Below are 27,367 nucleotides of genomic sequence, written 5' to 3'. Positions count from 1 at the left end.
CTCTGTGCTTGTTTTTTTTTTTTTTTTTTTGAGACAGAGCCTCAAGCTGTCCCCCTGGGCAGAGTGCCGTGGCATTACAGCTCACAGCAACCTCCAACTCCTGGGCTCAAGCGAGTCTCCTGCCTCCGCCTCCCAAGTAGCTGGGACCACAGGCGCCCGCCACAACGCCCGGCTATTTTTTTTTTGGTTGCAGCCATCATTGTTGTTTGGCGGGTCCGGGCTGGGGATTCGAACCCACCACCTTAGGTGTACGTGGCTGGCGCCTTAGCCGGTTGAGCTACAGGCGCCGAGCCCTCTGTGCTTGTTGTTACAGAAGCTTTGTGATGACATTCTGAAAATGGTAAAGAATGACCCTAAAGGGCAGAAGGAGAGCTATCAAACCAGCCCCCATCCGCACATTTGTGTGGCCATTGGCTTTCTCAAGCTCTGGGCATTGTTCATGTTGGTTCTGTGGAAATAGGGGTGAAACATCTTTGGAAGCGTAACTGGGGTAAGAACCTTGGCAGTGTATAAAGAGAAGAATCCTGTACCATGCCTGTGGGCTTTTATACTACTATCATATAGCCTAGCTAAGGGCAATAAAGAGAGAGACATACTGTAACTTTCAATTAATTTTCAATGTTTGGTTTAAGAAATTGAGCTGAATTTAGGCATGGGTTTAGATTGTGTATTAAGACTTAAGAAGATCATAGAATTTATTGAAAATAATCCAAATGTTCCCCAGTGGCAGTGGGTAAACACACCATGTTGTACCCAAAGGCAAACCACTCTCAATAAAAAGGAAGCAACTACTGAGACACATAACAGTGTGGCCAAAACTGAAAAGCATTATATTGAATGAAAGTTGCCAGACACAAAAGACTACGTTCTCCATGATGCCATTTATATGAACTTAGGAAAAGGCAAGTCTGGTGGCAGAAAGCAGACCAGTGAGTGGCTCCAGGGCTGAGGATAGGAGGCAAAGATGGACCACAGAGGGGCAGAAAGGAGTTTGTTTAGCTGGTATTTCAGGTAATAGAATTAGTTTATGTGATAATTATCATGACGATACACATTTTTAGATTTCATTAACTTGTACACTTAAAATGGGTGACTTTTACAGTATGTAAATTATAATTATACCTAAATAAAATTAATTACAAAGAAAGTATGGTAAAATTCACTAGTAAGGGGTGAGAGTATTTTGTAATTTACTCTAATGCCAAAAAGGCACTAGAATAATTATGGGCACAGTCTGAGTTTCATCTGGAGAAAAATTGATGTCAGTTAACAAACTTAAGAGGAAAGTGGAAAGGCAGTGCCTGTGGCTCAGTGAGTAGGGCGCCTGCCCCACAAACCCAGGGTGGCAGGTTTGAACCCAGACCTGGCCAAACTGCATTAAAAAAAAAAGAAAAAATAGCCGGGTGTTGTGGCAGGCACCTGTAGTCCCAGCTACTTGGGAGGCTGAGGCAAGAGAATCGCCTAAGCCCAAGAGTAGGAGGTTGCTGTGAGCTGTGACATCACAGCACTCTATCTATCAAGGGTGACTAAGTGAGACTCTATCTCTTAAAAAAAAATGAGGAAGGTGGAAGATAAAAACAATTGCATCCATGGGATCTTGTTGGCCATTATAACTGTTAAATATGTAAAGCACCTATCCTAGCGCTTAGCATGCAAAAAGTATTTAATTAAGGCTTATTGCTGATATTTTTATTGTTGTTGTTACTGCTCAGAGAGCTTAGGCAGGAGTTGTGAACATAGGAGAGATAAGCTTTCACTGACCTTCCAGAGGGGAGAGACTGAGTGGTTCTGATGATTTAAACACAGTATGAGGTGGAATTTATCAATGAACTATAATGTGTCACATAAGCTGAATATGAGAGCACAATTTCTCTAACACAGTCTGAGATTTTCTGTGTGTGTCAAATCATTTCTGAGCTATCACAATCTATTGTGAGGACTCTTAGAAGAATTTTGTATCTGGTAAGAGCATTCCTTAAGCATTCCTAAGTTTGTAGGCATTCAACAGAAATCGTGGCTATGTATAGACTCTTGAAATCATTTAGAAATGTTTTTTGATCGTGAGAGAAATGGGTAATGTGCCAACCATTGACTGTAGGAGTGCGAGTCTCATGTTAACCTTGATCTTCACATGTGCTGCCATAATAGCCAGCTTCTGTTGATTTTTTAATGTCTGCAGACTGATGGTGCTAAGTAAATTTCATGAATTATCACATGTAAACATCATCACAATTTTAAGAAATAGAAACAGAATAGGGAAATAGTCTCCACAAGAATTAAGAAGCAGATCAAAAGTTGATAATTGCTGATGTTGAACCACAGGAAAAAAAATTGGTGAGGGAATTTTAAGTTTTATCCGAGCTGGATTGCTGACATTGTTTCCCTGTTGCTTTTCCCATCCTGGGGATAGAATGGGGATAACTACTGACATCTAGCCCAAACTCTCTGAACCTTCCAAAATACATCCATAGGATAGTAATATATGCTAGGTAGTCAGTACATGATCAAATGACTTAATTAACATTTCCATGAATTTCAATTATTGGAAAGCAGGATTTGTGTGGTATATTATTAGGGTCTAAGAGATAACAAACATAGCATAAGATTGATGTTGCATAATGGCATATAATTTATTTTTGTGGCTTCTCAACTGAACAAGACTATTTACAAGTCCATTTTGCTACAATAGACACATTTCTGTATTAAATGGTTAGCAATAGCAATAACTTGAGTTTTGATAAACCTTTAATTATACTTAAGGATTAAACTAGGGCAATTGTTGATTCTAAGCAAGAAATCTAATGGGTACATTTATCATTTCCTTATCATACTGAGCTTTGAGCTTCTGATTATCTATTTTCTAAGAAAGTAGAAATGTTGTTTCTTAGAATAAAAATGTTCTTTATAATGTGAGCAGTAGATTGAAGCTGTACAGATTGTTTTTTTAATGAAATAGGCAAAATTCCAATGGAACTGACAAGCTTTATTTCTATTTGTTGTATTTTTTTCTCATTACAGATGGACCCAATTCAGAAAGCTGTAATAAATCATACATTCGGGGTTCCTCTTCCCCATCGAAGAAAGCAAATTATATCATGCAACATTTGCCAGTTGAGATTTAATTCTGATGTAAGTTTATCATTTAGTATTCACTAAAATATGTATTATGCTGTGTTAATCTTTCAGGAGAAAATATTTCTTAAAACACTTTTCTCCAATAACTGAGCATGTCAAAATTCAAAGATAGCATTTCATTCCTGTGTGCTTTAATTTTGGAGTGAATTATATCATGCTTGGTTGTTTACTATAGGCAAAATCACACATATGTAAGTTTTTATACTTATAGTTTAGTGATGGATTTTTTGTTTTGTCTTGCCTTGTTTTGTTTTTTGTATCTTGGTAATGCTACATGTCGATGATACACTTTGCCTTTTAGATTATTGATTACACCTCTGAAATAAGATAGAAAACCAATCATATTTCAAGGCCAGTAGTTTGGCTCTGTAAACATTTTTTGCCTGACATGAATGCTGCAAATTTCAGATAAGCCCTTGTGTCTTTACTCGTGTTAGAGTTCTCAAGTCATTATCCTAGGAATATTAGCATTTTTGTAGGGAGTCCTCAAATCATTCAAGCTCCAAAAGAATAAAACTTAAATGGCCAACATGCAGACCTACCCAATGTGTGGACATTTCCAATTGCTTTACAGGTTATTTATGGATGTATTCATAATAATAATAGTAATAATAATTGTGATAATAATTTTGACTTGTGGCCAATATGAATAATCTGTGCTCCTCACCTCCCCTTCCCCTACTAAACCTGCTTTGTTGTGCAGTTAGTTCTGAGGGATACAAAAGATAGATGGCACGTTGGTTTGGATGGGATAGAAATTGGACACTGTTCATACTTCAGGCCAACAGAGGGCTCCATCCTATCACAATGGGCTATTCTAGGTGCCATGAACTTGACCTAGGTTGATAGTGTGAAGATGAACAAACAGACTGGATTATGGAGCAGTGTTAAGCCTTCCAGTATTTACTATCATCAGTCAAGAAGGCCCATTAGAAGTTCTGGTGATGAGGATAAGATAATAAAAGATAATAAGGTATAAGAAATATAGTTGGCATAAATAATGTGGTTTGTTTCATCTGTGCAGAAAACATTTTATTTTGTATGAGGATTGCTGTTGTCTTAAGTATTCATGTGTACTAGTGCAATCATCATGTAATTTTATAATATTAACATTATTGACCTAAGCCAGAGAAGAGTAGATTGTCTTTCTTGTATCTATTTTAGTCTATTTGGCCTGCTAAAACAAAATACCATAAACTAAGTAGGTTATAAACTACAGGGATTTCTTTGTCACAGCTCTGGAGGCTGAGTACTCTAAGAAAAAGGTGCCAACAAATTCAGTTTCTCATAAAGGCCTCTTTTCTGGTTCATAGATGGTGCATTTTCAGTGTATTCTCACATAGTGAAAGGGATAAAAGAGCTCTTCCTTGGGCCTGTTTTATAAGGGCACTAATTCCATTCATGAGAGTTCTGCCCTCATGACCTAATTACCTCCCAAAGGTTCCACCTCCTAATGCCATGACCTTGGGAGTTAGAACTTGAACATATGAATTTAGCAGGAATACAAACATTCAGACCATAGCAGCCCTTCAATGGGTATTTACTGCTTAAGAAAGAAAAAGCAATAGACCAAACATATAGTATTTTATGTTTTTATTTGAAGAGATATTTTTGTTTATTTGTTTTTTAATACTGAAAACCTTGATTTGATTTGAATTATAGAAACTTATTATATATTTGTTTAATTAACAATGAAGTATTTTCACTAATGATTGTAACATAATAGTCTCTCTTAGTTGTTCTAAAGAGTTCTCCTAACACAAGAACAAGAGTTTTGAACTCAATAGTTGTAATTTTGATCATTTCTAAATGCTTAAAAAATAATCATGCAGTTTCATAATTGCGATTTTAAGTGGTTCCTTTTTAGTCCCTTTTAAAAATCGTATTGATATTTCTCTTTGAAAAGGATTGGATAATGTTGTTAAAGTCTCTCAGGAGTCATGTGACCAGCTTTCTACATCTAATGGGGCCATTAGGTTTCAAATATCTCCTCCTGCCAATGACTCACTGTCAATATTCTTTTCTGTGTTAAGGATAATTTCTGTAAACTCAGGATCTGAAAACGACTTTAAGGTCATTAAAACTAATCTCCCACTGAGTGCAAGAATTCTGCCTACCATGTCTGGGCCAGTTCTTTTGGTTGATTATCCCAAGTGATGGATCAATCTCCACTTTGAGAGAGTGGTTCTGTTTTCTGGAGTGTTTCAGATTCTATAGATTGATATCAAAGTCGTGTTTGGACATTTTAGAAATATTATCAGATAGGCTTTAAGAAGTACATGTACACTTATATATATGATTAACATTATAAAGAACATTACATAAGGAATGTTAGCATACTTTTCTGAGATGCAGTCTTATTTTAATTCCTTGGTAATAGAAAGTAGCAATTTATTTTGTTGCAGAAATTTCTAGGTGATACAAGAATCAATATGCATTTTTATTAGGGACAATTGGCTTCTGTTTCTCATAACTTTGCTTTCAAGTCTGTCCAATATGTGGTAAATGGAAAACGGGCAAAGTCTTTTAGGGATTTGTACTAATCAGCTTGGGTCATAATTAAACAATTGCAGCCTTGACAGTTCACTAGATGATTACTATTAATGTATTAATCTTTTGCTGTTGCTGTAACATTACCACAAACTTAGTGGCTTGAAACAACACAAATATACAGGCATGCCCCTGTTCACTTTATGTCTGTTTTGCTTGTTAGTAATTCTCTCAGTATTTCATACTTTTCTGTTGTTATTGTGTCTGTTACAGTGGTTTGTTATCAGTTATTTTTAATGTTACTATTATAATTGTTTGGGGGTACCTTGAATTGCTCCCATGCAAGGTGAAATATTTAATTGATAGAAGATGTCTGTGTTCTGACTTCTCCACCAGAAGGCTGTTACCCTATTTCCCTCCCTCTGTTCCAGCGTCCCTACTCCCTGACATACAATATTGAAATTAGGCCAATTAAAAATCCTACAATGGGGCTCGGCGCCTATAGCTCAACCGGCTAAGGCGCCAGCCACATACACCTAAGGTGGCGGGTTCGAATCCCCAGCCTGGACCCGCCAAACAACAATGACGGCTGCAACCAAAAAATAGCCGGGCGTTGTGGCGGGCGCCTGTGGTCCCAGCTACTTGGGAGGCGGAGGCAGGAGACTCGCTTGAGCCCAGGAGTTGAGATTGCTGTGAGCATGATGCCATGGCACTCTACCCAGGGGGACAGCTTGAGGCTCTGTCTCAAAAAAAAAAAAAAAAAAATCCTGCAATGGCCTCTGAGTGTTCAAGTGAAAGGAAAAGTCATGTCTCTCAATTTATGTCAAAATCTAGAAATGATTAAGCATAGTAATAAAGGCATGTCCAAAGCCAAGGTAGGGAAAAACCAAGGACTCTTAGACCAAATGGTTAGCCAAGTTACAAATGCAAAGGAAAAACTATTGAAGGAAATTAAATCTGCTGCTCTAATGAATACATGAATGATGGGAAAATAAAATCACCTTATTGCTGACATAGAGAAAGTTTCAGTGGTCTGGATAGAAGATCAAACCAGCCATAACATTCCCTTAAGCCGAAGCCTAATCCAGAGGAGGGCCCTAACTCTCCTGAATTCATTGACGGCTGAGAGAAGTGATGAAGCTGTAAGAGGAAAGTATGGAGCTAAGCAGAGGTTGGTTCGTGACATTTAAAGAGAACTATTATCTCTATAACATACAAGTACAAGGAAAAGCAGCAAATACTGATGTAGAAGCTACAAGAAGTCATCCAGAAAACCCTGCTAAGATAGCTAATGAAGATTGCTAGGCTCAGCAATACAATTTTAATGCAGACACAAAAACCTTTTCCTGGAAGAAGAAGCCATGTAGGACTCTCATTGCTGGAGAGGAGAAGTCAATACTGGGCTTCATTCTTAAAAAGACAGTCTGACTCTACTGTCGTAAGATAATGTATCTGTTGACTTGAAGTTGAAGCCATGGCTCACTGACCATTTCAAAGATATTAGGGCCTTTAAAAATTATAACAAATCTATTGTGCCTGTGCTCTATAAATGGAACAAAACCTGGATGGCAGCACATATGTTTACAGCATTGTTTATTGACTATTTCAAGCCCACTGTTGAAACCAGCTTCTGGGGAAAAAATAATTTTCAAAATATTATTGATCATTGACAATTCACATGGTCTAATAGCTCTAACAGAGATGTACAAGTAGACTAATCTTGTTTCCTGTCTGCTCTCACAACATTTATTTTGCAGCCCAGGGAAGAAAGAATCATTTTGACTTTCAAGTCTTATTTAAAAAATACTTTCCATAAAGCTAGCTGCCATGGTTAGTGACTCCTTTGATGGATCTGAGCAAAGCAAATTGAAACCTTCTGGAAAAGATTCACCATTCTAGATGCCATTAAGAATATTTGTGATCCATGGGAAGAGGTCAAAATCTCATTAACAGAAGTTTGGAAGAGGTTTTTTTGAACTCTCTTGGATGACATTGAGGGTTTCAAGATATCAGTAGAGAAGTAACCATAGATATTGAAGAAATAGCAAGAGAATTGGAATGAGAAGTGGATCCTGAGGATGTGACGGAATTACTACAATTTCATGATAAAACTTCAACAGATGAGGAGTTGCTTCTTATGGATGGGCAAAGAAAATGGTTCTTTTATATCGAATCTACTGCTGTGAACGTAGTTGAAATAACAATTAAGGATTTAGAGTGTTTCGTCAACGTAGTGGGTATAGCAGCAGTAGGGTTTGATAAGACTAATTAATTCCAATTTTGAAAGTTCTACTGTGGATAAAATGCTATCAAAAAGCATAATACGCTACAAAGAAATATTTCATGAAGGGAAGATTCAGTTGGTGCAGCAGTCTTCACTGTTGTCCTATTTTAAGAAATTACCCAGGCCCATCCCAACCTTAAGCAACCACCACCCAGGTCAGTCAGCAGTCAACTACACTGAAGCAAGACCCTCCACCAGCAAAACAGTTACGAATAACCTAAAGCTAACTAGATTGATAGCATTTTTTTTTTTTTTAGCAATAAAGTTTTTTTAAATTCAGGTGTGTACGCTTTTTCAGACAACACTGTTATGCACTTAACTAGACTATAGTATAGTGTAAGCATAACTTTTATATGTGCTGGAAAATGAAAAAATTCATGTGACTTACCTGATTGTGAAATTCATTTTATTACCGTTATCTGGAACCCAAGCTGCAATATCTCTGAGATATGTCTGTATCATTTTACAGTTCTGGAAGGGAAAATTCTGAAATGAATCCCACTAGGATAGAAACAAGGTATCTTGGGTTGTGTTCTATCTGGAGGCCCTAGGGGAGGGTTTCTTCCCTTTTGTTCAGCTTCTAGAGGCAGCTTACGCTCCTCAGCTTGTGACTTCATCCCATCTTCAAAACCAGCAATAACCACTTCAGTCCTTCTTTCCCCTACTCCGTCTGACTCTCAGCCCTTTGCCTCTCTCTTCCACATTTGCAGACCCTTGTGATGACAATGGGCTTACCTGGATAATTCCAGGATAATTTCCCTATTTCCTGGTCAGCTTTTAACAACCATATTTCTATTTGCTAACCTAATCTCATTTTGTTATGTGATATAACACATTCATAATTTCCAGGGATTAGAAATTAAAAATCTTTGCGAGCCCATTAATTTGCCGGCCACATATACAGTACTTTAATTCATATGGACATTAGATGTAGGTTTGAGCTACTTTTGTGACTGCTTTAGTTTTTCAGATATTACTTGGGCCAGTTTCTTTGGTCTATATAAGCTAGACACATATGAATTCATTGACTTTAACCTTTCTATTATTTTGAACCCTGGATATAAATTTTCTTTGCAGTACTAATTTTAAGTATGGCTGGGATTTTAAATATGGAAAGATCCAAAGTTGAGTTCATAAATGACATAGCAACATTTTAGATATGTTTTTACCAACAAAACATAATCATTGCAGAATTGAAATATAGGAGTAGGAGCTCTCTAAGAAATGAAAAAAAAATCTTTGTATCATCATATGTCAATAAGAGAAACTTATATACTAGCGACATTAAATTTGTTTGTTTATTGACCAGCCATGTCCATAAGTACTAATTTTATAAAATATTTAGGTACTGAATTCCAAGATCATTTGGCTTTATCAGTTGGTCCATAAAGAGAAGATAATCCCTAGATAAAGAAAAATCATAATTTAAATATGCATTTACATCACAATGGATCATTTTAATTCCAAGGAACATCTTCTAATCCCAATAAAATAGCCCTTCTGTTCTTTCTAGGTAAATCTGGAATTTTTTGTCCTGTTTCTATTTTCAGACCTGGAATCTTTCTGGAAAAATAACACTAATTCCGTTGTATGCTTGGCTGAATCCTCTGTGACATAGGAAAGTATTTTTGCCTTATGAACCTTTTTACATTTCAAAGCCTCTTCTCCTTCCAATGAAAATAATAGCTTGTAGTTCTTTTCATCTTTGGATCATGAAAATTCAATTTCCTTTCCTTCTAAGCTTTTATTTTTTTTTTTTGAATCTTCATATCATAAACTGTGGAGTTTGGTGTCTTGCCATACCTATTTCCTGTATGGCACAGCTTCCATTTTTGGTCTTGCAGATAGCTTTTAAAATGTCATAAATTATGCTGTGTGCATTCTTAATCAGATTACCTTTTCCTGGTATAGGCTTCTCTTGACAAAAACTCGTCTCAGCTTTCGTAAGAAACATACATAGGGTTATGAGGAAAGCTTCCAATTAAAGACTAAAGGGTTGTAATTTGTCCAGTTGTTTTATCAGCATCTTAAAAAGAGCAAGAATTACCACATGGCCTGGGCAAGTTAGAAAGTGTGCCTTTGAAACACAATTTATAGCAGGGCCAAAGTGGATGTAAGTTTGTTAAGTGATGTAGAGAATGAATACTCAAAGATGGTTTATAGAATGGTGAATATAACCTCAGATCCCAAACTAAGGGATTATAAAATGATAGCATCTTAGAGTTATTACAATTAACATCGTAGCAATAGAATTTCATGATATGTTAGACACAGAAGAGACCTTTGCTATTTCACAGGAAAACGCTGAGGTGCAGTGTGTAGGAAATTCATGCATGGCCACATGGCCAGTAGCTGGCTGGGCAGGGCCAATCTATCTTCTCTACTCTTTACACCACATCTGACCCAGGTAGGACAGCAAGTCCACGCTGAAGTTGCAACAGATGCTGCAAGAACGGCTCAGAGTGAGATGTGTGTGTTTCTTGCTTAGTCAGGCTGTCCTGGACAGAGGCCTTATGGTTTCCTTCCTCATGGAACTAACCGAAAGGAGGCAGTGCTGTTGGAGAAAGTCATTCAGAGGCTTCATCTCACCCACAGGTGCTCTCAAATGGAATTACTTATAGGCAGTCTCACACTTGTTAAGCATAAACATGGAAACTTTAAATCAAAATTGAAATTCGTGAACTGTAATACAGAAACGACGGGTCATTTATGACTCAGGACTGTCAAGCAGTCAGTCCTGTTATGATAAAGGAAAATGGGGGTAAAACCCTCATTAAAACATAACCTTGTTTAGAGACCTCATACGCATCTAAAAGGGGATCCTTGGGCTCATCACCAATATAATTGATAACTTTTCCTCTGGTATTATAAAATAGAAATTAATTTTTTGGCACTTTAGAATCCAGAAATATAGTGAAACTAAGCTGTAGTCTTTTTTACCCAATAATCAAGTTAGACATTAAGCATACTCAACATCTTGGCTTAAAATATCTTGTTATTATTTAAATCAATGTTATCTTTGAGGATGATGTTTCAAGGAAATAACTGCTTAGGTGAATTAAGAACAAAATCTAAAAAGGTTGTATTGTAGTCAAAGAAGTATTCGTTTACTCCTTTCTATTTTTCTTTCATTTCCCAATTTCCTTTACAAGCATGCTTGAGTTCTATAAAGGAAAAGAGAATTGTATCTGTGATTTTTGTTTTTTTCTAAGGTACATAGGCACCCTGTTTCTAGAGTTGTCTTTTTTATTTGGGCTCATCATGGAACTCACAAAGTCCACAAACATCTAATTAAAAATGAATAGCCATACATTACAGTGGTGTTGTAAGAATTCAATAAAATATGACATATAGCCAATTGGATTATAAACTACCTAGTGACTGGAATTGAAAGGTCCTTTTGATTGTATAGAATAAATGATGCAGTGTTTTTTTTTTCCCTTTGAATGTTAAATTGCTTCCTAAAATATCAACATCTGAAAATATCTTTACTTTTTTTTTTAAAAAAGTATTTTAAAGGATCTATTCTGTTTTAGTTATTTGTATTTAGTGTGTTTTCTGTTAAGCCATAAGGCATTCACTCCTGATAATTCTTTACCTTTTAAAAAATGCGGGGACAACTTGTCACTGGCAAACCTGCATCTATTAAAAACTTTCAACCTTTTAAGTCTGTTGCTGCTGCTGCTGCTGCTGTATCCCAGAGGATCTTCTGAGAGACCCAGTTATAAATTAAATTTTCATGCAGCTTTGAAACATCTCTTCGATAAGAGAGTGACCTCAGTCTGCAGGGCTCAAAGTTTTCTGGAGCTTTGGCCTGAGCACTATGGTTTTTCCACTGGGTGCTTTTCCTTCTTCAAAAGCAGTCCTTTGACGGGGCCATTCAGCTTGCATACGAGGGAGACACATCTGAGAAGTTGATGAGGCTTAATGGGGCTGCCTGGTCACCCTTTCATGGGGAGCTGGCTCTAGAGAGAGAGCGTGGTGACGGCCTGTAGGTTGTGGCGATATTTGAAGCAAGTAACTGGGCGGTTTCTTTTGAAGGGCTTATACTCTTGAGTACGCACTGGGGGCACAGTTCATTCTCAGCCTTACTGGCTTCTTCTTCTTGAGTAGAACCCACAGCTCTGTCAGGAATTCCCAGAAACAAAACTTAAGCAGAAGGACCAAGATGAAATATTGGGTCTAGCTGTTAGAGATTTCAGGAGAAAATAGCCAGCCAAGAACATAGGAATCTACTTAAGCAGTGTGCTTCTTTGGCAAGATTGAAAAAATAAACCCCCAACTATTGGGTCATTTCAGGACTCTCTGAATTGGGTTTTGACACTCCAGAGTTTCATCTGGGGATGGAATGAAGGAGAAGGGACTGGGAAAGGAGAAATCTTTGTAAAAGCGTCCATAGTCCTCTGGATTTCTTTTCTTTGTATACAAAGAAAAATTATGTAATAAAATTTATTTTTCTAGCAAACTTCTCAACATGGAAAATTTACCTTTGACTGTCTGTAAAGAGAAAGTAGATTTTAGATATGCCCAGCAGATGCATACTTAACCTCCAGTAAACAAAGGAACTATGTAGTACTGTGAGCAACTCAGTTATTTTATATTAATGCATAGAAATGTCTAAAAATAATTCTGTGTATTCATAGATTATATAGATGGGAAAACTGAAAGCCAGAATATTTACTTGGCTTTTTCAAGCCTCTTAAAATATGTAAGTAGAAAAAAAAACAAGTGCCAAACTTTTAAGTACCAAAGTGGCCATGGCCATACCCTCAGGGAAATTTATTTTGAGAATTACATTGACATCAGCTGATAGTTTTCAATTAAAACAATTGGCCAGGTAAGTTCTGCAAACATGGGCAGCACCTGTGGCTAAGTGAGTAGGGTGCCAGAGTGGCAAGGGGTGGCAGGTTCAAGCCCAGCCCAGCCAAACTGCAACAAAAAAATAGCCAGACATTGTGGCAGGCACCTGTAGTCCCAATTACTTGGGAGGCTGAGGCAAGAGAATCACCTATGCCCAAGAGCTGGAGGTTGCTGTGAGCTGTGATGCCATGGTACTCTACCAAGGGTGACAAAGTGAGACTCTGTCTCTAAAAATAAATAAATAAATAAATAAATAAGTTCTCACATAATGCAGAAGTTAATTTGGGGAAGGTACCTGTAGTATTGCTGCAATGCTAGAATAGAAGAACACATCTCAAAATTAACAACCCCTTAAAAGCATGATTATTGTTGTAAGTAATTACTGAAGGAAGCAGGAGAGAATCTGTGCTGAGAGTCTGTTTCATTAAATACAGAGAGTTTGAGAAGAGAGTTGAATGTGGGAAAAAGCATGGAAAGATAGAAGATGATGGGGAGGGTAGACTGTGGCAGTGAAGCAAGAGGTGTATTTTCAATTAAATGAAGTAAAAGTTGTCTGTGGGTCCCCAGAAAATAAGAAGAAAAACCATTAATGCTAGGAAGGCTCTATAGATCTTAGCTACAACTCAATAAATCTTGACTAAGTAAGCAAATGAAGTGCTCAAAGCCAGAAGCATTTTTCCCTATTGCCATAAGGAAATGAAAGTAGAAACAAGACTCTCTACGTTCCCGTTTCACTAAGGAACATTAACAATAATTACCAGATTGTGATACAAATGAATTCAGGATTCCTTTTCCCCATACCTAACCCCTCCACAATGCAGGATTCACATCCTAAGCAACTGAGTCTCTTTAACCTAAACATGAGTATTCACATGTATTTAGAGGAAAATGAACATGAAGTCTGACAATTAAGTTTAGGAACTCATTCTAGAATAAGGTGACCAGATTTTAACATTGGTAAAGCGGGACATTGGGGGCGGGGGGGGGCAGGGCAGGGTCTGACAACAATGCAAACTTTGATAAGCAGTTCTCGATAATCACTTCTCAACAATTATTTGTTATTATTACAGTTTAACATAATAAAATTAACAAAAATAATATAAAACTCATATCCTGGTGAAATAGCCACATGGCAGCCAAAAACCGTATATTTCTTTACTGTTCTCCCCCCGTTTGTGCATTCTTTCCAAAAATCGGGATTTTTTTAAAATGCCATGGGAAGTGGGACAAATTGTTAAAAATCAGGACTATCCCGCCAAAAGCGGGACGTCTGGTCACCCTGTTCTAGAAGAAGTTCTGCCTACCTCATTGGTGAATATCTCTATAGTCACCTTCATAGTATTGCCCTGGGAAACTCGACACTGATGCCAGGGCTTAGCCTGCCTTTCATATGAGTTTTGGAACTCTATTTCTGGAAAGACCATCAGAGCTATTGTTGTATAATACACCAAAACATGCAGCAACAATAATGAAGGCCACTCAGCAAGACCCTGCCACACATAAATACAAATGCAGCTATGCGATACTGATATACCAAGGGTATGAAACTGAGTTGTTTGTACAGTACTGCCAGTATTAGTGTATAGTGGCAAGTTTGTGAACTGAATTGTCAGACTTTCATGTGATGACCACGCTGATGGTCATTCCAGAATAAAGAGTTCCAAAATTGCTTTGAAGGGTGGATTAGGCTCTGGTGTCAGTGCATAGCTTCCTGAGGGAAGGACCTCAAATGTGACAATGGTGATTTTCACCAATGAGGTCCATAGCACTTTTTCTAGAATGAGTTCATGAACTTCATTACCAGACCTTGTAAGTGAAATTAGACTGACACGTGGCCTGGCAACTGGTCTTATAAAAGAGAGCAGCTTCTGAAGATTAGTTATTTCCAAAAATAATTACTATTGTCAACAATCCCTAAATTTTAACTTTATGATTATGTTTGAAGATTTCAAAGTATGCCAGCAACCTCATCACTGTTTGGTGAATTCTTTATCAGCTGCAAAATACAATCCTTGATGTAACTTAGTTGTGCAGAAATTTCTTGGTGTATATATCTACTAAACATTTAATCAATTGTTTTGTATTCTTTTTACAACTGTGTATATTTCTTAAAGTATTACCAGGTACTTACGAAACGTGTAGCAAGCCAATCTAAGCTAGTTTTATGGTTATCAGTAATTGAGAGTCCAAAGTATGAAATTTGCTCATCCCTTTTTATTGATTGTAGTCACTATTTATCAGGATCTTGTTTATAAATTTTTTTATGTGCTTCATTACAGTTTACATCAGCATTTTATAAATCATTAGTTTTGGCCTAAAACCCAGGATAACATAAAGGTTTGTTACTGGTCAGAGTATCAATGGAATTTGAAAAAAAGATAAATCATATTACTGTCTGTTCTTATGTCATTTGGTGTTTTCTGATAGTTTTTATCATTTCCTTCCTAACAGTTTCTGTTTGTAATTATCTTTTTTTTTTTACTGAGTCCTATTCTGTGTATTAATTAACTGGAGTAATTGTGATGAAATGCATTTACCTTTCCCTGTGTACATATGGCCAAAAATGTCTATAAAGATGAAATGAACCTCTCATTCCTTTTTATCTTCTTCACACTAAGAGTTTCTCAAGATGGTTTGTTTAGGACTGGTGATGAAGTTTGATCCTGAGCTTAAAGGGAATGAGATTATACCAGGGATGTGATAAATTACACACTACATCTGGAATACATTGTTAGAATTTTTTAGATGACTATAGAACCAGAATTTAAAAAGATGACTAGAAGGTGACTACATAGTAAAACTCTCAAGCTTCCTAGTCTACGGATCTGTGCACAACCTAGGTCTTATTTTAGAACGCTGTACTTAGACCAAACATTCTGGCCCAGATTCCCCTTTCTGACACCTGCCTAACTTCATTGTAAATGCAAACTACTTCCTCTGGGATCTGTTGTCTCAGTCCAAATCTATGTTTCGATATAAATTGAATCTGATAGTGGGAAAGGTTGCAGTCATCTGAGGGAAGGGAGCTGAATAGAAACTGAGGCCTGGTGTGCTAGGAAAGTGTAATTCTCTGTGTCCAGGTGTGATCTGCAGTGACACTTTGAGAGATGGACAGATCTTTTCATAATCACACAAATAACTCTGTGTATATGGTTACTCTCTATTGGGCATAAGTGAGCTTTTAAATTCCTTAAATAGAAAATCTGTGGTGATTGATGTATGGCACATTTATTCTTATCAGGTTCATTCGGGACATCAGGTCTATCTGTACAACTTTTAACCTTCTCTTGGGTTCCTTTATAAGTAAGGTTTTAAAAGGTAGTCTCTGAACGGGCTTTATCCACTTCCCAAGCAGAGCTTATTTTCTCTGCATCAGCGAACTTGTCATGATAATCAACTTTTTTGTCCCAACCATCAATCACTCTTGATTACAGCTGGGTAGAAGTTCTGTTCTGTTGATCAGCTCATCAGCGCACGTAATATTACACCTGGAGGCCAGGACAAATCATCCCTCCTTGGGAAGAGCATTTTCCTTCAAGGCTTTTGTCAGTGGTTTGATCATTTACATTTAGGTCTCAGGGAGATGTCAGGGCTCCCTTTGCCTCTGTCTTCCCTCTCATGTGAAATATTCTACCAAAATAGCTCTCAAATTTTGCTTGATTATTTGTCCTCCATTGTGACTACGTTGCTTGTGCCTTTTTAATTCAAAGGAGTTTGTAATCTATTGTATCATTATTACCGTATTCCCTTTTCCCAATCTTTAATGCAGATACTGTAGAACTTAAAATCATACAAATTATAATTCAATGAATATTCAGCACTTCTGTAAAAAAAAAAACAGTTTAGCATATGTTTTACTAGAATGTTTGCAAGTCTAATTTTGTTGATTTTTAATGATTTCTTAAGTTAGGTTTTTGTTTTATGTTTTGACTTGGGCTAGGGAATATTTATCTTTAATTTTCATTTTATTTTAAGTAATCCTAACTAGCTGTCTTCATGGTTTACAAAGACATCGAGGAGTAAATATTTTAAAATCAATTGCTAACAGTATTACCCTTACACTGCATCTATGTATGTTACACGTAGTCAAAGTATTTCTTATTTTTCTTAAACCAACTCATATTCCCTGACAGTAGCATTTTTAGTATAATTTAGTATAATTGGAGCAGTGATAAAACATTATGATGGTAAAAATATTTATCGATTTCATGAATTATTTAAAATAAATATTTGATTAAAAACATATGTCCCTCATGTATTTCATAAAGAACTTTTGTATTTTGTTGCACTGTTATCACTTTATAAAATCTGAGATAGTAATTTTTAGAGAATTATGAAAAATATTTTAATTCTCAGAGTACAAAGTATAAAGATAAAAGAATATCGTAGGAAATTATAGAATAATATGGATTTGATTAGAAATCATGAACTTCTACTAAAAGTCTTATTTAGAAAAACCTAAGGCTTCTTTCTTTCTTTCTTTCTTTTTTGGTATAGAGTCTTGCTTTGTTGCCCCTGCCCCCGGTAGAGTGCTGTGGCATCATAGTTCACAGCAACCTCAGACTCTTGGGTTCAAGTGATTCTCTTGCCTCAGCCTCCCAAGTAGTTGGGGCTACAGGCACCTGCCACAATGCCTGGCTATTTTTTAGAGACGTGGTCTCCCTCTGGCTCAGGCTTTTCTCAAACCCCTAAGCTTAGGCCATCGGCTGGCCTTGGCATTCCAGAGTGCTAGGATTACAGGCATGAGCCACTGCACCCAGCCTTCCTACTGTTTCTTTTATGTCTGTCGTCCTATGAGATGAGAGTAATATGTTTCTATTTTTGATTAAAATAGGCCAACAAAGAGGGTTCTGTGTTTTTATTCTGTATCAGCATTTAGATGTTATCGGCTTTCCAATCTGAAACAAAACCAGGGCAAATGGTATCAATAAGAAGTGACCTGTGTAGAAGTGTGTATTCTAAATGGGATTTCCCTGTTTTGAAAAGCTGAGTTAAAAGCTCAAACTAGTTTGCTGATATCTCTGTGGTCTTGAATCTTCCTGAGATAAGAGCTGGTCCACTTTGTTAAGTGGTGCATTGTCATCATGCAGGTTTAAAAATTAAGTGGAATATTTTGTTGTGTTCCCTCCTAGTGTTCCTGACTAGCAGTCAGCAGAATGGGTCTTCTCATGAGAGTATAGTTTATCTCTCCTCAGCCCGGAGAGGCCAAGTGGTTTGCCACAAGGAACTTTTCATCTTAGCCTATTGTGTAATTTTTATACTTGAAATACAACTTTTAAATGTTAGCTACAGCATATGTGACCTAACGCTTCACATTGAATATCAGCCTAACATAAGTAGTAATGTTTGTGTATTAATAAAATGTTCACATTGCTTGAACAATTTGCTATAACTTATTGTAGACAGCTTAATATGAAATGACAGATTTTTGTTTTAAATAACTGTGGGGAAAGTCTCTTTTGCTCTCTCTCCCTCTGCTTGTGTGTGTGTGTGTCCAGTTTCCCACTTCTGGAGATACTTAGTTCATATTATAATCATATTAGCATTTTACATGTTGGCAAGAAATTGGGTGCAGATTTGGGAAGTAATATATCTATGGTATGATCTAGTTATGAGAATTTTGACTGCCATCTCCAGTAACTTGAAATAATTGCCAATCTTTAAGCTTAAAAATGCTCAGAATTAAAATCTCAGGGGAAGCAGAGACTCCACCAAAGCTGTTCCCTGTATAGAACCAAATTTCTTTTATTTTTAAACAAAGCCTTTGCTACTGAAGAGTATAAAAAAATTGTAAGTTGACATATCCCGTAACCTATTCTACCTCATGGGTGGAGGGAGGGTGATTGGTAGGATCATGCCTATGGTCCATCTTACAAGGGCACATGTGAAACTTTCTAAATGTAGGATATAAATGTCTTAAAACAATAACTAAGAAAATGCCGTGATGGCTATGTTAACCAGTTTGATGAAAATATTTCAAATTGTATATAAAACCAGCACACTGTACCCCATGACTGTATTAATGTACACAGCTATGATTTAATAAAATAAAATAGGATTCCCAACTGTGCTTAACAGAAGAAATCCTTCAGTATCTGGGGGAAAAAAGCAGATGAAGAAGTTATCAATATAGATTTCCAGAAGCCCTCCATATTTGTACCTCTACGTGAAATCTTCCCTCAACTCCACACTCAAATACTTGCTGTCTCACTCGTCATTCGCACTTGGTTGCTAATATATCCTAAGATATCCAAAACTAAAAGCCGTCTCTCCATCTTCCAAAACCTGCTGCTCAGACAGCCTTCTTCCCATAGTGGGAGGTCCCTCTTCTCATTCCTCTGGCTAAATAAATTGCAGTCATCATTTCCTCCCTTCTCCTACACTAGATCTGATCTGACACCAAATATCTCCAATGTGCCTGCAAAGCATACCTAGAATCTGACCACTTCTCACCATCTTCATGCCACCTGTCTGGCCCAAGCCACCATCACTTCCCACCTTCTCCACCAGTCTCCCTCTCTACTCCTCTTACTCTTCATTTAAAAAGTCAAGAGTGTGCACCTTTTCTCTTAAAACCCCTTTAATAGTGCTCCATTTCTTCAGAGCCAGGGTTAGGTGAGGCAAGAAAGGTACTGGTAATAGATGCAAAATTTGAAGGGGTTTAAAAAAAAACCTCCATGATCTAGATAAATAATATTTGATTTTGTAAATAATATCTTGATGGATCCAGGTGAGTGAGACAAGGCTCAGAAGCTGTCTTTATTGAAAATTTTGTTATTTTGTTTGCTATGCAGTTTCTTGCATTAATTTTTTTATTGCATCAAATATTATTTATCTTGACTACTGAGTTTATTACTAACCTCTGGAAGTTTGCTTTTCAGGCAGGGCTTCTTTAACTTCCTCCTAGTCCTGGCCCTGCCCCTATATACTGAATGCACTTGACTCACTCTTCCCTCCAGGGGTGGGAAACCCGTTGCTTTCTGGTTTCAGTATTGTTCTTTTTTAAGTACCAAAGGAGGCAAGAAGAGCTTCATTTTACTATGTAGTACCCCTATTAATAAAAGTATTTCTTATGTAAAATTTGGATTCAGTGAAAAGGCTGCACTTAAGGACATAAGGACACAATTTTCCTTAAGGCTGCCGGTTCCCCACCCTGCATGCACTGACTCTTCCCTCTGCCTGGAATACTCCTTCCTTGGATTTCTGTAAGGTTTGATTCTTCAAGCTTTATTTAAGTGACTACGATCATGTATTTATAAGATTTCAGCTCGCATATTCCCAAACTCATTGTCCAATAGTTTTTCTCATAAACACAAATTACCTTCCAATATATTGCATAATTTATTTATTGACAATGTTTATTGCCCACCTGCGGCTGCAGTCTAAGCTGCATTAGGGCAAAGATTGTTGCCTATCTGGTTCACTGCTTTATCCATGTATGAGAGCATTGCTTGGTAGATAGTCTTTAATAAATAGTAATTAAATGCATGACTTAATGACTGACTGAACATAATGATGCTTACCGGTTATATACCACCAAGCTTTCTTTAAGCTGGATAATATTTCAGCCCTCTCCAAGTTTTTCTACCTCTTTTTTCCTACTCAAACCATAAAAGCCCACACCCCATAAAATAAATGGAGACAGTATTAGGAGAGATGGGAGAAGCTGCCTCTGCCACGGTTCATCTTTAGTGAACAGGTCTTCTTCTGGTAAGCTTACTCTACTTTCTGACATCACAGTATTTGGTCTGTCCATGATGGGACATTAGATGGACTTATGGTGGACACAGGCTTTTCTTGGGTGTCTGAGCTTCAAGCACATTGTATGGATCCTCCATTATACACTGTATCAACAAATCAGATATACACTCAGTGGCATAAATTCCCAATTGTCAGTTAGGGCCATAGTGAAACAAAAGAGAAACGCCCTTCAGTTCCAAATAACTTGCTGCTGTTTAATTAGAAGAAAATTTTGAATGATCAGGGTCTTTGGCAGTACCTTATCTTGAAGAAGATAGCAGTATGTTTATTATATGATGGATCCAGCTTCCAGTTATGATTGTGGTATATTTTTCTTCTCCAGTATATTTTTTCTTATCCCAAGTGAAGGCACACTCTTTCTACCACAAATTCATGTAAGTAAGTGTTATTGAAAGCTGTGTATTTAAGAAAACTAAAAGTGACTAGTGATGGGATGGGGCCTGAGAACAGCAGGATCTAGCAATACACCTGGTTAGTGGCCCCTTTTTGTTTATTTCCCTTGTGCCCATTGGTTCATGGGAAACAGTGAGCACATGTGAAACTGACTAGAGTCATGTCATGGATTTAACAGAGCTTCTAGACTAATATTCAAAGCCCAATTATTTAGACCACAGGTTTTCCTCTGCTATATCAAACCAAAGATAAAAAAAAGAAGAAAAACTAAATCCCCAAGTGGGTATATATTTCCTTTTCTCTTGAGAGCAGTTTTCTCTCATTCTGATAATTCTTTGAATTGGTTTGGAGTTCCACAGCGATCATTCCCTAGGCCTGACTAAACAGGAACAGATAGAGGTGTACGTTTTCCTATGGCCTTAATGCCAGCAGCTACCATGTGATGAGATCTTTATAGATATTGCTCAAACCCCCGGCTTCCTCAGGAAGCAAATTCCTAATAACTAGGACTATGTTTTTTTAAGAGTTCATTCAAATGAAGATAGGAGGGTTAAACACATTGAATGATTCAGTGAATTCTTCATATATTAGCCATTCTAGAAGGTCACTGTTAGCTGGTATTTAAATCAATAAAAAAAAAAAAACTTTACCAACTTTAATTGATAATTTATACCAAGGGGAACATGGTTCTTTAGAAGCAAGATTAATGATAGGTGCTGATGTTGCTACTTCCTTGTCATCACAAAGAATTCTAAGCAAATTGTTACATCCCTGTTGCTGTGTCCTTTAGATAATTTAGCCTAGCGTTATCATAGTCCTAGACACTAAGAAGATATTATCTGAAACTTATTCGGTCTTGGGATCTCAGTTTACCTCCATATAAAAAGTAAGTTGAAGCAGATTTTAAACACCTGGACACGCTTTTCCACGGAACTCTAATACCTTTATGAGGACAATTGCTCTAAAGAAAGAAAACACAAATGGCAGCTAAATATTTCTTTCTCCATAATACTAGAGGGCATCAGGGTGTCTTTCATGAACTATTGCTTCCCAAGCCATCCGTCACTGCAACAGTTTTCCCATAGATTAAGGACTAGATTTGCATTCTAAATTATTTCTTCCAACAGCTGCTGTAAGATAACTTGGCTGTAACTTGAGAGTTTGCATTTGATCCGCTGCCAGTGAAGATCATAAAATTCAGCTTGGCAACAGAATTCAGGAAAAGCGATCTCCTTGGCCCAGCTGTGCTTATCCGAGTTAGAGCATGTGTAAAAGCGCCACTCGAGCTCTCTACGTCTCTGGGCAGCATGGGAGTGATTTGCTCCCGCTGAAAGTTGAGTTAGTGCCATTTTCTTTGTGTCAGAATGAAACTACCTTTTGTTGAGTATTGGGGTGGGTGGGTGAGGGGGTTATGTTAAGCCTGCCATAGTTGACACCTCAGGGTGTTGATGAGCCAGTATGTTCAAATCTTTGAGTGATCCCTTGACAAGTCACCAGGATTCAGCTTGGCACTCATCTACAATGCAAGCTCAGATGCCAAAGAAGTTATTTTCCAGGTGACTATTTGCTCCAGCTCTGTGAACTAGAAAGACCTAGGGGTTTGGATCCAGCTAATCTTAGCAATTATTAGTTGTGTGATTATGAACAAGCTCCTCTAAAAAAAATTTTCTATGAGTCTCAGATTCTTATTTGTAAAATGAAGATGATAATACTACCACATAAGACGGTTCTAAAGGTTAAAGGGGGTATTGTGAGCACGGCAGGGGATTCACAGTAAGGATTCAGGGTTAATTTTCTTTCTTCCTCATGCTTGATATTGGGATGAAAATAGAACAATTTTTCATACTCAGTATCTTTCCAAAATCACCAGTTAGGTGACTATGGCAAAGATTGCGAGATGTCCAATACTTCTGTCCTTTCTTCTCAACAATATAATTGAATGTTAATTGGGTTCTGCCAATGTATTCTACCCTTTGCCTCATCCTTCCTTTCAGTAGCACTTTGAACATGCATATGCATTAAGTTATTTTTAAAAAATATAGGTAGATGATATAAATTAATTCTGGGAGCAATTTATAGCTTTCCTTGGTAACTGACAGGTTGACTCTGGGTTTTCTATCTCTTCCTTTCTAATCCTAAACCACAAGATCTGGTATAATAAATGCAGGCTGACCTAACATTTTTCAAAGATGGTATCTATTGAATTTCTGTTCAGGTAACTAACAGTTGGCATTTTGAGCCATCTAGATGGGTAATAGATGCTCAGCTATAGTTATATGCCAGCGACAGAGTCACCAAAGGTTTCATTCTGTAAGATTAGTAGAAGATGACTAGAGTTCAAATACCGAGCAGCAAAAGCCCCTCACAAGAACTGGCCTCTATTCTTAAATAAGACGGTTAGCATGCACAGAAAAACAGGCATTTTCCAACTGCTAAGCAATCGCTTAGTGCCTGTGGTTTTCTAAGTGGAGCAAAGTTTCTTGTGTCAGCAGTTCATTCGACAGGCCAATGATGAAGTGACTTGCTCTGCTCATGTTAAATGGTGAAGTGCTTATTTCCCAGTCCATTGGCAAGATTTAGAGCTGCAGCCTACAGGGCGAGGGCCACCTGCTCTTTCCCTCACTGGTGGCTTGGTAGTACATCAGTAATTCAGGGCCCTGTGATGGCTGTGGCCTTGTTTGTCACAGTAGTTTTATGCATAACTCATCAATTTATGGCAGTGATTATATTTATCTTCATGGAAGACAGATCCGGTGTTTGAATCGCAAGATATTTAACCCTCAGATTTCTGAGGCTGTGGGAAGCAGTCTCATGAACTGTCCATAATCAAAGGCAAATGGTATTTTGGAGTGTCATATAACAAATTTTTTAGCCATTTGCCTTTGTAACATACCTTAATTTACTACCTTAAGTGTTTTCCTTGAACACAACAGCACCTGGAATTGTGTCTGGCTGTTACAGGCATTTAGTTAAGTGCTAAAGGATCTCAGTATATGGTAAAATGAAGTAGTGAGGAATAAACAGAACCTGGAAGTCACTAGATACGTTTTGTTTGGAATATTTGCTTAGCATATTATATTATGGACGACTGACATATATAAACTTTTAAACAAATTCTGTTTGTGTTTATTTCCAGTATGGGATGTAGATGACTTTTTTTAAGTCTTGTTAATCAAGCCTTGAAATTTTACATGGAGCTACATCTAGAAAGAAGCCAAGTGTTCTTTTTTTGTTTAGTTAGGGGTCTTGCCGTGTTGACCAGGCTGAAGTGTAATGACTCTTCTCAGGCGCCTCATTACCTCAAACGCCTGGCCTCCAGGAATCCTCCCACTGCAGCCTCCCAAGTAGCTAGGATCAGAGGCACCTAGCCCAGAGTGTTCCATTAAAAAAAAAATTAATGTCAAAAATCTATATCTACTTAAATGTGATATTAATAGAACAAAATGTTTACAATCTGTATCCTCCAATTTATCTTTTTATGCACCCTACTTCCCACAGACCCCACTTCCCGCAGCTGTCTGATACATTACTATGGCCTATGAAATCGCCATGTGTTTTTATTTTCATAAACAAAAATAACTTACTATGTAACAGTATTGGAATCCCCAGGTAAGGAGGCTCTGGAGTTAACTCAGCAGCTTCTGATCTCATGGAGAACCCAGATGCTTTCCAGCTTTCTGCTCTACCTCTCCCATTTCCAACTTCCTGAGGCCGGGGAGAGATGTTGCAGCTTTTAGACACTGAATAGACGCAGCACATTCAGAAAGGAAGGTGCATCTTCTCCTGTGATGCGCGCGCGCTCTCTCTCTCTTTTGATAGACTTTATTTTCAGAGCAGTTTTAGCTTCACAAAACTATTGAGTGCAAAGTACAGACATTTCCTAGTAACCTCCTGTCCCCAAACCTCCCCAGCCTCCCTGATCATCAACATCCCCAGCAGAGAGGTGCATTTGTTTCAGCTGATGAACCTCCACTGACACCTCATTATTACCGAAGTCCATAATCTCCAGGAGAGTTCATTCTCGGTGTTCCACACTCTAGGGGTTAAGCACATCGGTAACGGTGTGTATCCACCATCATAGTATTACACAGAATAGTTTCCCAGGCCTAAAAGTCCTCTGTGCTTGCCTCTCCCTCCTTTCCTCCTCTCTCAGCTCTGCCAACCTCTGGCCTTTTTACTATTCTATAGCTTTGCCTTTTCCAGAATGTCATATATTTGGAATTATAAAGTATGTAGATTTTTTAGATTGGCTTCTTCCACCTAATACTTTGCACATGAGTTTCCTCCATGCCTCTTCATGGCTTGATGGCTCATTTATTTTTAGCATTGAATATAGACCACAGTTTATCCATTCACCACCTGAAGGACATGTTGGGTGCTTCTCATTTGGGCAATTATGAATAAAGCTGCTATAAACCTCTGTGTGCAGTTTTTTCTGTTGTTTTTTTTTTGAGACAGAGCCTCAAGCTGTTGCCCTGGGTAGAGTGCCATGGCAGCACAACTCACAGCAACCTCCAACTCCTGGGCTCAAGTGAGTCTCTTGCCTCAGATTCCCAAGTAGCTGGGACCACAGGCACCTGCCACAATGCCCGGCTATTTTTTGGTTGCAGCCATCCTTGTTGTTTGGCGGGCCCGGGCTGGATTCGAACCTGCCCCCTTAGGTGTATGTGGCTGGTGCCTTAGCCACTTGAGCCATAGGCACTGAGCCTGTGTGCAGTTTTTTTGTCCATAGTTTTTTATCTCCTCTAGGTAAATAAAGGAACTTGATGACTGGATCATATGGTTTTAGGGCGTGTAGTTTTATAAAATCTTGCCAAACTGTCTTCCAAAATGAATGTGGCATTTCTCATTTCCGTAACTAATGAAGGAGTGTTTCTATCACTTCACATCCTTGCCAGCATTTTGGTGTTCGTGTTTTGAATTTTGACCGTTGCAGTAGGTGCTCAGTGAAATCTTAATGTTTGATTTTGCATTTTCCTGGGGAAATATGACGTGGAACATCTTATAGATGCTTTTTTTTCCATTTGTCTATCTTCTTTGGTAAAATGTCTGTTCAGGTCTGTGGCCCATTTTGCAACCAGGTTGTTTGTTTGCTTATTGTTAAGTTGTGAGAATTCTTTGTGTGTTTTGAATAATAGTCCTTTATCACATCTGTCTTTTGCAAATATTTTCCGTTAGTCTCTGACTTGTATTTTTTTTTGGGGGGGGGACATAGTGGCTATTTATTTGGGTTTCATACTCTTAAATTACTTCATCCATCAGTGTTTTTGCTTCTCTGTGTTTTGTAACTGCTTGACTCATGGAAGTTTAACTCCAGTCAGCCCACTTCCACCTGGATCGTGCGGACAGCAGAGCTTGCCGTCCTCGTCCGTTACCATTGTCAGAGTTCCAGTTGCCAGGTGTTCCTCCTCTCCCGTGGGGTCAACTATGAGCAGAGTGTCATCAAACACAGCAAAGGGAGTTGCAACTGGATAAGTTCTAATATTCAAATAACTTTTCTTCTTTAAATTAACTTCTGCTAAAGCAGTTTCTTTGTTTATAGTAACTTCAGTACATTTTTTAAAGCTGCTAATAAAGCAAATGTGCTAGCATCCAAAATGTTTCCATCATAATCAAGGCAAATGAGTTCACAGTATAGGACCCAAGCAAGCTTTCCTGGAGAAATGTATAAATCTTCTTTCTGAATTATCTGTGAATTTTCAATGACATCTGCAATGAAGTGGCTAGCCACTTGGGCCTCTTCTCCAGGAGGTCCAGACCGAAATCTTGATGAACACGGGGTGGTAGATCCACCTTGAGAACAACATACCCTTTATCAGGGGCATCTGTTGGTGGTGCTGCCAATTCCGCTTTAACTCCACAAATGACTGTAGTATTTCCCAGCTTCACTAGGCAGAACCATCTGCAGTACTAATTGAACCTATGTTGACAGTTGTGGTTCTGAATTCACCAGGTTCCCTTCCATCAGGACAGCAATTTTCTTTCAGAAATCTCCTGTAATAATCCAGAGGTTCCCGGTTTTAAATCCAGCCGCCATCTTGTTCCTGTGGCTTGTCTTTTTATTTTCTTAACCTTGCCTTTCACAGAGTGGAAATATTTAATTTTAATGAAGTCCAGCTTAGCTATACATTTTTTTTAATGGAACTTGTCTTTGGAATTTAGATTTTTCTCTTACATTACCTTCAAGGAATGTTATAGTTGGGTGTTTGACATTTCCATCTATGATCCATTTTAAGTCTGTATTTTGAAGGATGTAAGGCCTGTGTCTAGACTCATTGTTTGGGCATGTGGATGTCCAGTTATTCCTGCACTGGTGTTGGGTCTGTTCTCTGGTTGTTTTTTAGCCACTACAGCACAGTGTTTATTACGTAGCTCAGATTCTAACACGTAACAACATCTGAGGCAGAATGAATGTACAAAGAAGCATGGATTGTTTTTTCTACA

The 27,367-nt window shown here is 37.8% G+C and overlaps 1 protein-coding gene and 1 pseudogene across 1 annotated transcript in view; one reads left to right on the top strand and one right to left on the bottom strand.

The window, feature by feature from the left end:
- Positions 1-27,367, top strand: part of ZNF385D (zinc finger protein 385D) — a 295,108-nt gene that overhangs the window by 165,940 nt on the left and 101,801 nt on the right. Inside the window, exon 3 of the mRNA XM_003781736.2 lies at positions 3,019-3,129. Coding sequence (XP_003781784.1) covers positions 3,019-3,129 — 111 coding nt within the window. The remainder of the gene's footprint in view (positions 1-3,018; positions 3,130-27,367) is intronic.
- Positions 26,146-26,960, bottom strand: LOC100951602 (annotated as a pseudogene).

Source organism: Otolemur garnettii, unplaced genomic scaffold (assembly GCF_000181295.1).
Source record: "Otolemur garnettii isolate 467f Iridium unplaced genomic scaffold, OtoGar3 scaffold00002, whole genome shotgun sequence".
Taxonomy (NCBI): domain Eukaryota; kingdom Metazoa; phylum Chordata; class Mammalia; order Primates; family Galagidae; genus Otolemur; species Otolemur garnettii.
The sequence above is the reverse complement of the archived record's forward strand: the minus strand, read 5'-3'. Positions and strand labels throughout refer to the sequence as shown.